This window comes from Pectinophora gossypiella, chromosome Z (assembly GCF_024362695.1).
Source record: "Pectinophora gossypiella chromosome Z, ilPecGoss1.1, whole genome shotgun sequence".
Taxonomy (NCBI): domain Eukaryota; kingdom Metazoa; phylum Arthropoda; class Insecta; order Lepidoptera; family Gelechiidae; genus Pectinophora; species Pectinophora gossypiella.
In genome coordinates this window covers 284015-298158 of record NC_065433.1, presented here as the reverse complement: position 1 = coordinate 298158, position 14144 = coordinate 284015, and the positions used below count along the sequence as shown (strand labels likewise).

The 14144-nt window shown below is 39.6% G+C and overlaps 1 protein-coding gene across 2 annotated transcripts in view; it reads left to right on the top strand.

Annotated features, from left to right (window-relative positions):
- Positions 1 to 14144, top strand: part of LOC126379941 (uncharacterized) — a 40049-nt gene that overhangs the window by 2081 nt on the left and 23824 nt on the right. Inside the window, exon 1 of one of the 2 annotated variants that reach the window (XM_050028958.1) lies at positions 38 to 176. The exons of the other annotated variant lie outside the window; for it this stretch is intronic. Within the exon in view, the coding sequence (XP_049884915.1) occupies positions 128 to 176 (49 nt within the window). The 5' untranslated portion in view covers positions 38 to 127. Of the gene's footprint in view, positions 1 to 37; positions 177 to 14144 lie in introns of those variants that run through there. 2 annotated transcript variants of the gene reach the window in all.

Sequence of the window (14144 nt, the reverse complement as noted above, 5' to 3'; positions counted from 1 at the left end):
GGCCGCCCTGGCCGGCGGGCCTTTGTGTTATTATTTCCAAAGGTGTTTTCCTCTTGAGCGCGCTTATAAGGTAACGCGAGAGTGCGGCTGCCTCCAAGTGTGAAGGTGACGCGCCGGCGCACGCGCCATGGACCGCTCCTTACTTTGTTGTGCTACTCTCTCCGTACTGTTACTTGGTAAGACAGATCCAATTATTCTACCACCGCTCATTTTAATATTATTTGTTATAAAATAGCGACCCGGTTATTTATCGAGAAGGATGCACAATTACTCGGCGAACTGAAAGGCTTTAGTAGGATGTTGGAGTAAAAATGTTTTCTGTGTTTAAGCTTTATAAATGCGTGTTTTTTTTTTATGACACGATTTATATGGCAACTTGGTAATATGAACGCAAGTTGTCACTAGTTCTGGCGACGTCGGGTCCTCTCATTAGCGCGCGGCATTAGCTGCCAATATCTCCAACGGAATAATTAATACGCCGGGTTCACGTTTACGTTACCAACCAACATAGTCTGCGGACCAACAATATTAATTGCCATGTGAAATGAAGACTCAAAACCACGAATTTCCACATCCAATTTTTCATCCAATTATTTTCCTACCTTTGAGAATCGTGGAAAGTGTACCTTAGATAAGTATTGCGCTCAAATAAACAGTGGATTCACACGTCATTGAATAAAATTCATCTTATTTCAAATACTTGTGTTATCTCGCTACATTATGTATGTTCTATATTGATGTCGACGAATGCTACTTAGCTTCACTTTATTTTTCTTCTCGTCTTTTGTCACTCTTTATAAGGTGTGAAGTTTGTAACATATAGCGGGTAGATAGACGAATACATATTCGTTATTCATGTGACTCCATGTGTTCTAGATAATATCCAGAAAAGACTTTAGGGAATGTAATACTTTATTATTTTAATATTATAAATAAACGACCTTCTGAAGATAGGAAAAATGTCTATAAGTACAAAGACCATACCTACGTAGATTATTGTTTGGCGCCTGCGACAATCACCTCAAAGCAGATAACAATATAACAATACAGTTGAACAGGTGTTTTCGCTGTTTGATCATTAAATATAAAACGGGGCATAACAAATTAACTATTTTTTATTATTGTTGTTAACCTCACACCTATGTGGAAATGTGGAAATCTCTGTGGTATTCGTGGACAATGAGTCCTCTGCGTGATCTTTATGGTTTGTGTCGTGTGTGTGTGTGTGTGTCTCTAATCTAAGTGGTTAGCGTGGCGAGTAGTCTTCATGATTAGTGGAGCAGTGATGGTTTGTACAATCACTATCACTATACTTGGATACCATTTGAGGGTCCGTACGGCTCAGCTGCATCTGGTGCTGTTGTTTTACAATGTTGATACAGACGACGCCGTGTGACACACGAGGACGTGTGTAAATGCAGCATGACCGTAACGAGGCCTGTCAAAACATTAACTACTAATTGTTGTTAACTAACATGCTAATTAGGTTTACTTCCGATTATTCGCATTTGATATTTTGAGTTTCGAATGCAAATCGGGTTGATTGAGTGTGAATATCGATTTGCAGCAAGTCACCCCGAATGGAGCTATAGGTGGCGCTAGTGTAACAGCCACGAGACAGACTTAGGTGGTACGCTGCTAAACCTAACTCCAAACAAAGTCCAAAATCTATTTCGATATTCTTTACAAAATTAGATCAGTGTTAGTGTTAACATTAATTTAATTATGTATTAATACTCAGATGCGTCGAATATTCGTTTGATATTCGGTATTCGACCGAATACTCGGTTTTGGGGGTCGTACATATTTGCTATAATTTCTTCATGTGAGAATAGAAAGAAAATAAAGTTTTTTTTACAGATATCAACAATTTGTTGTAGATTAAACTTATTAACTGGTCTGAAAAATATTTTGTACCACTTTAGGCCACATCTTCACTGGCAGGTGAGTAGTCAAACATAAACTTATTTTTTTAAACAAAATCCCTTCAATCACAACAGACTCAGGATATTTTGGTTAGACCGTAATTCCTCGGACGGTTGAATGAAACCGAATAGTTCTTCTTCTTCTATCGTGTGGGTTTGTGAGGTGAATTACCAACCTCATCAACCCTGTTGTCAGGGTTATTATTGAGCCGCCAAGAACCCCTGACGCGGCTCATGTAACGACTACTTACTTACATCAGTAAGTAGTAACCGGGGTCAACGGCTTAACGTGTCTTCCGAAGCACGGGTCATCTTACTTTTTCGGACAATCAGGTGATCAGCCTGTCCTAACCAAACTAGGAATAAGTGATTTTTGTGATATGTCCCCACCGGGATTCGAACCCAGGACGTCCGCCTCCGGAACGAATAGTTCATTCGGTGCATCTCCAGTTACTATCATTGCGTATGGCAAAATTAATCCTGCGTGTACTTTCAAGCAGCTCAGCTAATGTCTGCCGCATCCGGCACCCTGTCGTAGGTTACCGGGCGCTCCGGAAGGGGAACTAACTTGGAACAGGCACTGTACGTAACGACATCAGGCGGTGCCCCGGGCCGGCAGACCGTTCCCGGAGGATACTTCCACCAAACACACATTTAAAACTTAGATTCTAACTGACTTCGAAAAAAAAGGTTATCAATTTGATCCGTACAATATTCGTATATGGAGTTGACACGTGTGGCTTTCACAGGTGTATGTTTGTCCACGCATTTCTCAGAAAATACTAATCTCATTATTATTCAATCGTAATTATTTTACTGGAAAAACGAATGGAATAGTGCAAGTTTCAGAATCGACGTATTTTTAAAGTTACAGTCAAAGAAACGTTATTGTGGAAACAATACGAGAGCATTGATGTCGCCGTTATCAGTGTTATTAGGCAACATGAAGCTGTAAGAGGGCATTCAGTAGTATAAGCATCATGAACTTGGTTTAATTAAGGTGTCTAATATAAAGAGAAAAGAGCAACCACCCATGAGGGACTTTCCAGAGTACGTTCACCAAAAAGATTATAGATGGCGTTGTACAGCTTTAAAGTGCTAATTACCTATTTTCTCATTACTCGGGTACTTAAATAAATCCAAAATACAATGTAATGGCAGAAGCATATTATTATATAAATATAAACATGATTGTTGGTTGATATTTGGATCACATTATGTATGGAATTATGTTGCTATTGCTTCTCTTTATTTTAATAACGGATGGAAGATGTAATTGTGCCATGGTGTAACAAAAAGGGTAAACACTTATATTCAAAAACAAAGTTAAAAGTTATCCATGAAATAAGAAGGAAAATCTGTACAGCGCCATCTATATTGCTTTTGGGTAACATAGCCTGGAAACTTCCTCATTTCAATTTAACTTAATTTTTTGATATGACTAAAAGTAGCTCTATCGCTTTCTTCACTTGTTGTGAGTGAAGGACGGCACTAGTTTAACAGGCAAAGTAAAGTTGGATTAGGTTAGAGTGCGCCCGAGTAGGCGCCGTTGTTAGATTAGAATTTAACTTTTGAAATCAGCGCTAGTAGAAATATAGTCGAAACGACGGTAGGGCATCCGCGGGTTGCGAAGGTTGCTGGTTGTGTCGTCTTCCAAATTTAAATTCTAAGATTGTATTCAACAAAATTTTATTTCTTACTTTTAGACAGATTTTGAAGACGAATTATTTTTTTCAATTTTTAGGGGTATTCGCCTAAACATATTGGAAGTCATAATGTAGTCATTGATATTGATCAATGTGTGCGTCACGAATGAAAACCTGAACAAATAGTAGATACTTACGCCAGGCTCACGTACCTATGTAGTTTCTGAAAACAGCCTACCTACCTAGCTTTTAACCATACAACCCAGTAATAATAATCCGCCACATTGTGACAGAATCAGGGAATTATTATTATTAGTACAACTGATATAGTCAAGGCAGAACGCTGAATTCCGTCGTCCGCCATCCGCCTGCCCTCTGGCGACCCCTATACAGGGTGTTAGTGACATCGTAACGAAAACTTTGAGGGGTGGTTCAGGCCATGATTCTGAGTTGATATCAAGTAGAAATTTCCGTCGCAAAAGTATGGATTGGAAAATAATTAAAAAGAAAAGAAAAATTTTCATGAATTTTTTGACACGAAATTCCACTTGATATCAACTCAGAATCATGGTCTGAACCATCCCCCTCAGTATTCGTTACGGTGTCACTAACACCCATACCTACTTATATGGCTACCGTATGTACTTGTACGGGGTGTAAGTGTCATCGTAACGAATACTGAGAGGGATGATTCATCTGATTATTCTGAGTTAATATCAAGTGGAATTTTCCATCGCAAAAGTATAGAATTGAAAATAATTTAAACAAACTAAAAAAAAATCATGAATTTTGCGACGGAAAATTCTACTTGATTTTAACTCAGAATCATGGTCTGAATCAACCCCCTCAGTATTCGTTACGATGTCACTAACGCCCTGTATAAAATGGCGTGATAATATATTCGGAGTCTTCATATTTCTCCGCAACGGAAATATTAAAAGAAAATACTGCAATTACTAAAAAAATTACTATTATCTTACATCGTCTTGTTTTACCTCTTTTTAGTACGCTTTATAGGTGTACAAAGTTGCGTATTTCTTGTTTTTACTTTTATTGACGAATTTGTAGTTTTGTTTAATTTATGCACATTAGTTATATATTTCCTTGCTCTGACAACTTTTAAGATATGTCAAAGATACCGACACTGCCTTGATTACCTGTAGACAAACTAGGGTATATTAAATAGTAATTACTTACTAATTAATATATTTTTAAGTGCATTATAATGTTTGTTTATTAGGCTAATGATCATAAGTTTCGTTGAAGAGTCACAGCAGCAGCGGCGCGCAGTAGGCCCGGGCGAGGCGCGCACGCGCATCCTCGCTCCAACCGCCCGACATTAATGGCAGTCGACAATGATTATAAACTGCCTATATACGTCCCACTGCTGGGCACAGGCCTCCCCTCAATCAACCGGAGGGGGTATGGAGCATACTCCACCACGCTGCTCCAATGCGGGTTGGTGGAGGTGTTTTTACGGCTAATAGCCGGGACCAACGGCTTAACGTGCCCTCCGAAGCACGGAATCATCTTACTTTTTCGGACAATCAGGTGATTCAAGCCTGAAAAGTCCTTACCAAACAAAGGACAGTCTCACAAAGTGATTTTGACAATGTCCCCATCGGGAATCGAACCCGGACCTCCAGATCGTGAGCCTAACGCTCTAACCACTAGACCACGGAGGCTGTTTGCGACAATGATTACCCACCGCGAATTACACCACCTTAGTATTTCTTAGATAAAAACAACCGACCTAAGGTCAACCTATAGAAAGTCATTGAAAAGAAAATTATCCTCATTATGCTGGTCTGTACTCATTCATCAATCACTAAGAATTGATGTACCTTACGTAGCTCTAGATTAGCTATTGTCTTGTTAGAAGCTGAGTTTCTGGTTAATTCATTAGTATTTTAATTATTTGATAGAAAGGTTAAATAGTCTTGCTATAAATATTTTGTATGTACTTAAGTAACATTGTCTCTAGTCGGTAAACGGAAAAATGCGATACCGAGCGTCGCAAGTCGTCGCGTCGTGATTCGACCCATAGATGTACGAAAAAATATAAGTTAAAAATAATCAACTTACTGACGCGATGTAACTTTTCACCGTGCTGTGGTTCAATTATTTTTACTGTCAGAACAAGTAAAAAATCTGTAGTAGCTTTGTATTTTCTATATTGTAAGCATTTTAGTGGCCTCTAGTAGGCGTCCATTATCCGAGCGGAATCATTCTCTAAAAGGTTGCCAAGGGGTGACTCCTCTTCCTGACGTAAAATGAATTTCAATAACCGATCTCAATTAATGTTTCCTTACTGCGCGCGCTGCCGGTGGTATGGCCGCCCTTGCCTCACATACCCCATAATATAGGTAGGTAGGCACCTATGTCATCGCTACACGTCTGTGTGGTCAGCCTGCTGCTGCATAGCTGTATTAACATCTGTGGCCGTATTTTGTACTATCCACTTCTTATTACTTACATAAAATATCAATTGATTGATCTAAAATGCTCAGTTACGTTTTCTTGTAAGTAAAGCAACGCAATAACAGATCCGAAAACAACACAAAGCAAATGGATTCTTGTTATTATACTTACTAATGAGAGTACCTAAAAGTTAAACAAAGGCATTCAAACGCAAATTATTAGCTCAACTTCTGTAAAACATTAGGAAGGTACTTAAGTATGTACTTACCTGTTTACGTTGAAAAAATAAAATATTTTCAACAAAAACGAATTAGTATTGAAGATTCATGTAGGTGTCTAGATCAATAAACAATGATAACAATAGAGATTAATAGTCCCCCGTAACCCCAGTATCCCACTAACTCCCAACCCAATAGGCCAGTTTCGGCCCCACGCACGCTTTCCATAGGGCCGAGACATACCGTGAGTATACATTCACTTTTATTGTGGGCTGTGGACTAGTCAGGCCATCCCGGACATAATGTGTTCCCAAACGAGGTGGGGAGTGACGTCAGCCAGCCTTGTTGTAGGTAATTTAATAGAGAACACAAGTTAGGTAAGTATTTGAATAAAGCTAGTGGCACCTGTCACCAGCCGCGGTGTCGCAGCATCGTCGGGCGACGAGACGTGCTCACTGAGCCGCCGAGCGGCCCGTGGCGCGACGCGCGACCTCGGCCGCCACCGCGTCGCTATGTCGCTTTGCATCGCGTGACGTCCATTTGCACAGCGAATATGAATTTTATATCGACTTCGCTGCTAGGTATAGTTAGTTCGTTAACGTAATCTGACTGAGTGCATATTCAGAAGTTGACGCCGACGCGACCTGCTTTAGTACATCATTATGCAGCGCTCAACAAGACACTTCTTAGAAACGAGCTCTCCGAGTAAATTACTTAATCATTTATAGGTAAACAAGAATACTTCAATAACAAATACTTACCTAGGGTAGTACACGGTGTACCGCACTATTGATAAATAATAAATGCATACAGCTAGCAGCTCTACGACTAAAATTTCGCAATCCCAAATTGTCTGCTACATTATTCAACTGTTATTATGGGCCCCAAAATTTTAACGAAATTTTACAGTAACCATATTATTGTGATGTTAAAGTGTCAGAGAGTGTGGACGCTAGTGGCTTTTAGGTGATCCTTTGAAGCGTCACAGAGACCGCGCATGTACGCAGTAGGCTTTTACTACATAATACACATAGGGTGCTTAATTCAATAAATACTGTACGCCGGGAATATCCGTCACGAGCATTTTGCGGGAAAGTGCAGCCGCGCTGCGCGGGCGTGCAGCTCGCGCTGGATACATGGACATAGATACGAGCGGTCCGCTCAGTATTCGTTACGATGTCACTCACACCCCGTACATACAGGTAGCCGTACACGAATATCGAGGTGAATGGTTCAAACCGTGGTTGTGAGTTGATATTAAGTAGAATTTGCTGTCGGAAAATTAATGAATTTTTTATATATAAATACAAGAATTATTTTCAGTTTTAATTTTTCGACGGAAAATTACACTTGATATCAACTTGGAATCATGGTTTCAATCATCCCTCAAAATTCTCGTTACGATGTCACTATTACACTATAATACGTATATTATATTAAGTACTAATTAAATACGGTACCGTCTTATATCATCCTCAGTGACTCCTTGAATACTGAATTTACGTTAATAATTCATTTTTATGAAAATCAGCATCCGGCTCAGTTCCTCTAGCTTTAATTAACATGGAGTGTGATTACAGTCTTAACGAATTCAGTCGTGTAATACTCAATGGCTACGAGTACTAGAGCATGCTCAAAGATGTTTGATCGCCGCGAATTACAATGTAATTGGTACGTGGGAACCGCAAACCTAAATATTAACATAGTTCTACAAAATACAAATCTGAGGTTTCACATTATAAACTCACTTCTGTACTTAGAGGAATACCTGACATAATACGAGTACTTTATGCGTAACATTATATTCCGGAGAATGTCGTAAAAATCTAACCGCCACGGTATTACTACCGCCACACTGGTAGCAAGCGAGTTGTAACGACTTGTGGGTCTGTCCACCCCGATGGGAATTACGAGCGGGCTACTAAGTACGTACTTAGTAATCAATCAGGTACCGCGTGAATCGCGTGACACTCGGGCGGTGTCGCGCAGCCGCGGCCGCGGGCCTGGCACGGCCGGCGGCCTAGACCGTGGACAAGGTCACTAAGTATCATTACCAAGATCTGCGTCGGCGCATGCCACGAGACATGGCGGACGGGGCACCGAATCCCACATTTAATTATCACATTATCACAAAATAATTATCATAAAACCATTTACTGTTCATTTCAAACCTGATGAAACGAGATCGAGAAATAATAGTGCATACCTGCATACCCTAATCATCATCATCATCATCAGCCCATTAACGTCCCCACTGTTGGGGCACGGGCCTTCCCTATGGATGGAAAGGGAGATCGGGCCTTAAACCACCAAGCGGGCCCAGTGCGGATTGGTGGTTATTAACGACTGCTAATGCAGCCGGGACCAACGGCTTAACGTGCCTTCCGAAGCTAGAACTGGAGCTTGAGATGAAAACTTTTTTTTGTGGTTACCCATTCTATGACCGGCCTTTGCGAAAGTTGCTTAACTTCAACAATCGCAGACCGAGCGCGTTTACCGCTGCGCCACCGAACTCCTCTTACCTCATACCCTAATACTTACGAAGAATTCAGTTTTATTCAAACAAATTTAATATTCATTATATCGAACGATATATCTCGTATGTTGAGCAAGTCGTATAATAATATTTGTATTCATTAATGACAAATACAATGTTAATTATCGACATCGACAACCAAATGCCGAGCACATACAGCACCGAATGAATCCTACCGACAGACCATTCCTCTTTCAGAAATTCTGTTTGAAACATAATTTGACCTCTGCCATGTCCCCGGCTCTGGGTGGCTAGCCTTTGTGTTACCTACCTGAAACTGCTACGCAGCCGAATTAAAATGTACAACTACAAAGTTTAAGCTTCATTTTCATTTTTTGATTGTTGTCAGTAGCTAACTACGCAGTTGATTGTTTGTTTTTTTTTTTTGCACATTAGTCTCGTAGTGCACAGAGCGCAACCGACCAAAAGGCAAGGTATATTCTCCCGAGCGTTGCTCTTAACGTTAACGACCGGTTTTTCAGTTCAAAATGCTTATGTTATTATGAAAAAAAAACTAATTACTTATAATTTTCATCTGCTTCGTAGAGCAAAGTCGCGCGTCGCTCATGCCCTGCGCATACGCCGCCGTCGCCGTCGTCGTAACCCGCGATAATCACAGCGTGTTATGTAAATTATACGTTTGTTTACGCATTTGTTTGTTTGATTGCGGTTTCAGTGCTATTAGGATAGTGTTGTCGAACACCTTGTATCGGTCCAGGCAACCGGCCAACTGAACTCTTCACCGCAATATCTTGATCTGGCTTTGTTACACTTACTTAGTTGCTAACAAAGCAATACAGGGCGGTTGCTTTTAATCACATTACAAATTTTTAAATTAATACCTAGTGCTGGGAGTTCCGCCGCCGTCGCGGCGGCTTGTCGATACGACACGAACTCCCAGCACTAGGTATCTGTATAATTACCACGCCGACGACTGTACCACTGGGTTGATTAGATTCTCCGCGGACAAAAACACGGCATCGTCGTATTGACCAAATAATCACTCCATTTCGCGCCATTTGAACAGAACTGGTTCTATTAAGTGAAAGCCACAACTTAAACAGATGGAAGTGAACCAAGTGCCCTTGACATCGGAAAGCTCGACTGGCGATCGGAGACAAACTTCCCCAAATTACTTAATATATCTTACACAACTGCCCACTGAAAGTCTGGAACTTCAAGCTAGCAAAAAGCATATGTAGGTAGAGATGCATAGCTTTATTGTACTTCCTATCGTCAATGGGATGTTTTAGTAAATTATCTACATGAGCCATTTCACATTTAAAAAGGTACTGATAAATATGAAACATGCATTCTTCGTACAATTAGGTATCTATGTATCCACACTGATATCGTGGTATGTGGGAGGCAGCAAGCCCGCGGCCGGTACACCCCGCCGGCGGCGCAGGCTCGTTGCCAAGAAACTTGACAAACACAGACGTACCGTGTAAAGGAATATATCGAAATATCGACCTACTTCTCCGTAATTACGATATGAAGGGTTTTTATGTATTCTCTTTGAGGCGCACAAAATTCAGCAGGTTAATGAAATATTTTCGATGGAGCATCGAGTTTCAGTACCATACGAGAATAAAGCAACAACTCTCTGGCACTAGAAATTTTTAATCGATTATAGAGAAACGAGACCAGAACAATGGGATTGCAAACATAATTGGGTGCTGCGACTTGTTCTAGTTTATTCGGAATATTTATTCAGCAGTTACGTTGATGCCAGCGACCCCGCCCTGCAGGCAGCCTATACCTACCTATCTACTTGCGCAGCTTGCAGCCGACCACAAAGCCTAAATATAATTTTGGATGCAAAAAGTACATAGTGCGTTTGTACACTGAAGTGTTGGCAACATTAATCTCACACGCATTTCTACTGTTACTGTTACTGTTATTTGCTCTGGCAATACGACTTTCGCCGTGGACTTGGCCGGCGGGGCATGTTTTTCTTATATCTTCTCCTAGTGTAAATGTTATTCCTAGTTTATTTAATACAGTCCGTTATCGCCACAACTTGAAAGGTTTCTATTTACGTGGAGCTAACACCACCTACGTCACCAAGTCAACCAATGATCAGAAGTTGTAATAACGTACCTATTATCTCGACACCTGTCCATACATTCACCTCCTTTCCATTCTTGCGCCTGCCTTACATTACATTACATTCCTAAGTGTCGAAAAAGGAATTTGAACTTTTACAGAAGTAAGTACTTGACTTGTAGCCGTTCCGACGAAGACACGTGCTCGCTTTAGGCGCCCCCTCCGGGGGAAGTGGACACTCCTGGGGCTCCGTTATTTGACTTAACACGGCGCTTTAAGGTCCTTTATATATCCATCCCAGGAGTTCGTATACATAGTGGGTGCAAGTAGTTAGATTACTTGTGACTCTGCCTACCCCGTTAGGAATTACTAGCGTGAGTTCATATATGTGTGTATTTTAAAATTTTGTAAAGGTTAATTAAACAACATATATAGATATATTAGTTTAACTAACATAACAATGCAAGTTTCTCACTAACGACAACTCCTCCTTCAGGAGCCGCGCGTCGTGTCAGCCCCATTTATATTCTCCCTTTGTATAGTTTGCAGTTGAAAGGAAGTCATTTTGTAGAATTTTCCAAACACTAAGCTGATCGTGGGACGCTGGCTGTGCTCTTGTTGTAATATTAGCTCTTATATACCTATCGATTAATATATCTTTTAATTTAATAATTAAAGACAGATCGGTATCACGTGTCTGCAAACTCCATACAGGCTTTTTATGCTGGTTTTTATCTAAACAAGTTGTACCTTAAATAGACCAATGATTTTTAGTTTCTTGTATGGTATATACGTAGGTATACGTCTATTTTTGTAAATAGATATCCAGTTATCCTCCAAGCCTGCGAGTAGTCCAACTATGGATACTTGCCTACCTAAATCTATCTTGTGTTTTCAATCATCATGTCCCTAGCGTTATCCCGTATTTACGGGGTCCCCTTACCTAATCTGAAGATATAACATACATAAAATCCCGGTTATTTCCCACCGCGGTAAGCAGAGACTATGGAATTTCATTTGCTTCGATCCTGACATACTTCTCTTGCTTCCTCGCATTCATCCATCGTTTCATACACGCACGCTGATTCAGAGTAGATCGTACTGAACCTTTTCTAAGGACATCTCAGCATCATCAACTTTATATACTGCTTTCGTCAACCTTTTAACAAAAAATTTAATTGAAGATATCACAGGTCCAGTTTTTACAAAAGACTGCCTGTCTGATGTTCCAACCAAAAGGGAATACCTACCCAAGTACAGCTAAGGTCACATACCTCCGAAGACAAATGTATTTCCAGAGTATTATGTGGGTTTCCTCACGATGTTATCCTTCATGACTGAGCACATCACAATCATTTATGTAATATAAGCTTACTGGAGGTAAATGTTACTCGTGTAGAGCGGTCCATACAGGTATGAATGAAGTTACATAATAAACCAATGGAAATGAAAGATCCACAGAGTGGTTGGCCTACAGCGGGCAGGCTCACCTTGCCCCGAGTTAAATTAATACTTAAATATGTCGTTTAGATGAATTCGTCGACTAATGTCAGATTCTAGAAATGTCAGACGAGTCTAGAAACGCCAGATTACTGAAATGTCCGATTCTACAAATGACAGATTCTATAAATGACAGATTCTACAAATGTCAGATTCTACAAATGACAGATTCTACAAATGACAGATTCTATAAATGACAGATTCAATTTAAAATATCACACAAATTCTACATAGCAATATACATACTTTTTTAAACAAAATGAGGATAATTTGCAATAATGTAAATGGGAAAATAACTAGATTTTATTGTACTTGTAGGTAGATTAAAGTCACTTGGGCAAAATAAAAAAAAACCAGTCCCTAAAATAATATGTATTTTTTTTTTATTAATTAACGGTCAAAATATAGTTATCATACCATGTTGTATACTATACACAAGAATAGTGCTTCTGTGGTCATGTTCATTTTTATGTTACTAGATGTGGGTAGTTTAGTTTAAAATATATGAGTTTAAAAATGTGGGTAGTGTACTTTTTTTTGACGTAGTTTGTGATTTTCGTTTAGAGTGGCGGTTACCTCTGTGCTACAGTTATTATAATTGAAGTGCTTAGTCTCTTGCAATTTTTGAAACTATGGAGGAAAACGAATTCCTAATTGACAAAAATCAAAAAGGTAACGATACACTTTTACATAACGGGTTTCGTTATAATAAAATTAAGAAGCGTAACAAAGATGGGAGCTCATGTTGGCGTTGTATTAATAGAAGTCGCTGCAACGCATCAATAACAATAGATGTAAGTTTGAAAAACATTTTGAGATTACCACAACACACTTGCCAGGCTGATTTTGACAAAAACACGGTTTTTATAAAAATGAATAATCTAAAAAGAAAGGTATGTGACAATTTGGGACCTAAAAAACCTTTATTTGAGAAAGAATTTGAAGAAGAGAGCAGACCGAGTACATCCTCGAAAACATCCTATATTCCCGATTTTTTACAAAAAAAAGATTCTCTGTATCAGACAAGGAAACGATTTTTAGATGCCAAGAAATTGGTATTCGACAGGTTGGAAGATGTGTTAATACCCAGAGGATTGGCTGAAAATTTTCTTGTTATAGAAGATGGCAATGAGGACAAGATTTTAGTGTTTTCGTCGATATTATCCCGAAAAACAATGAGGAAGTGTAAAAAAGGATATTACGCCGACGGTACATTTAAATGTGTGCCACGGCCATTTTATCAGCTGTTCTCGCTTCACTTGGACCTAAATTCAAATGATACTGCCACAAATATAATACCTGTGTTATATGCTCTTCTTCCTGATAAAACCCAAGAAACTTACACGAGATTGTTCACAATTATTAGAGACGTTTTAAAAGTGGAAATATCAACATTCAAATCTGATTATGAAGTGGCCATAATGAACGCTGTCAAACATGTGTACCCGCAAGCAAGTATTAGTGGCTGTTACTTCCATTTTCAAAAGGCTATTAAAAAGAAGGCTAAAGAATTAAAAGTAACTACATCGAGGGAGCAAAGGAAACTAATTCGTATGGTATCTCTTCTACCGCTTCTGCCATCTCAGCATATACCTGAAGGATGGCATGTGATTTCAGAACAAATGGAAGCTATTCATACAATGGATAGGTTTCTATCATATTTTCAAAATCAGTGGTATCCAAGACTGCACCCCAGGATTCTGAGTTGTGCTGGACAACGCCATCGGACCACTAATGCGTTAGAGGGGTGGCACCATCGCATCAATGTTCTGATCCCAAAAAGATCAAGTCTTTTCTTCTTTATTCACAAAATACGCAAGGAGGCTAGACATTTTGATATAAAAATAAA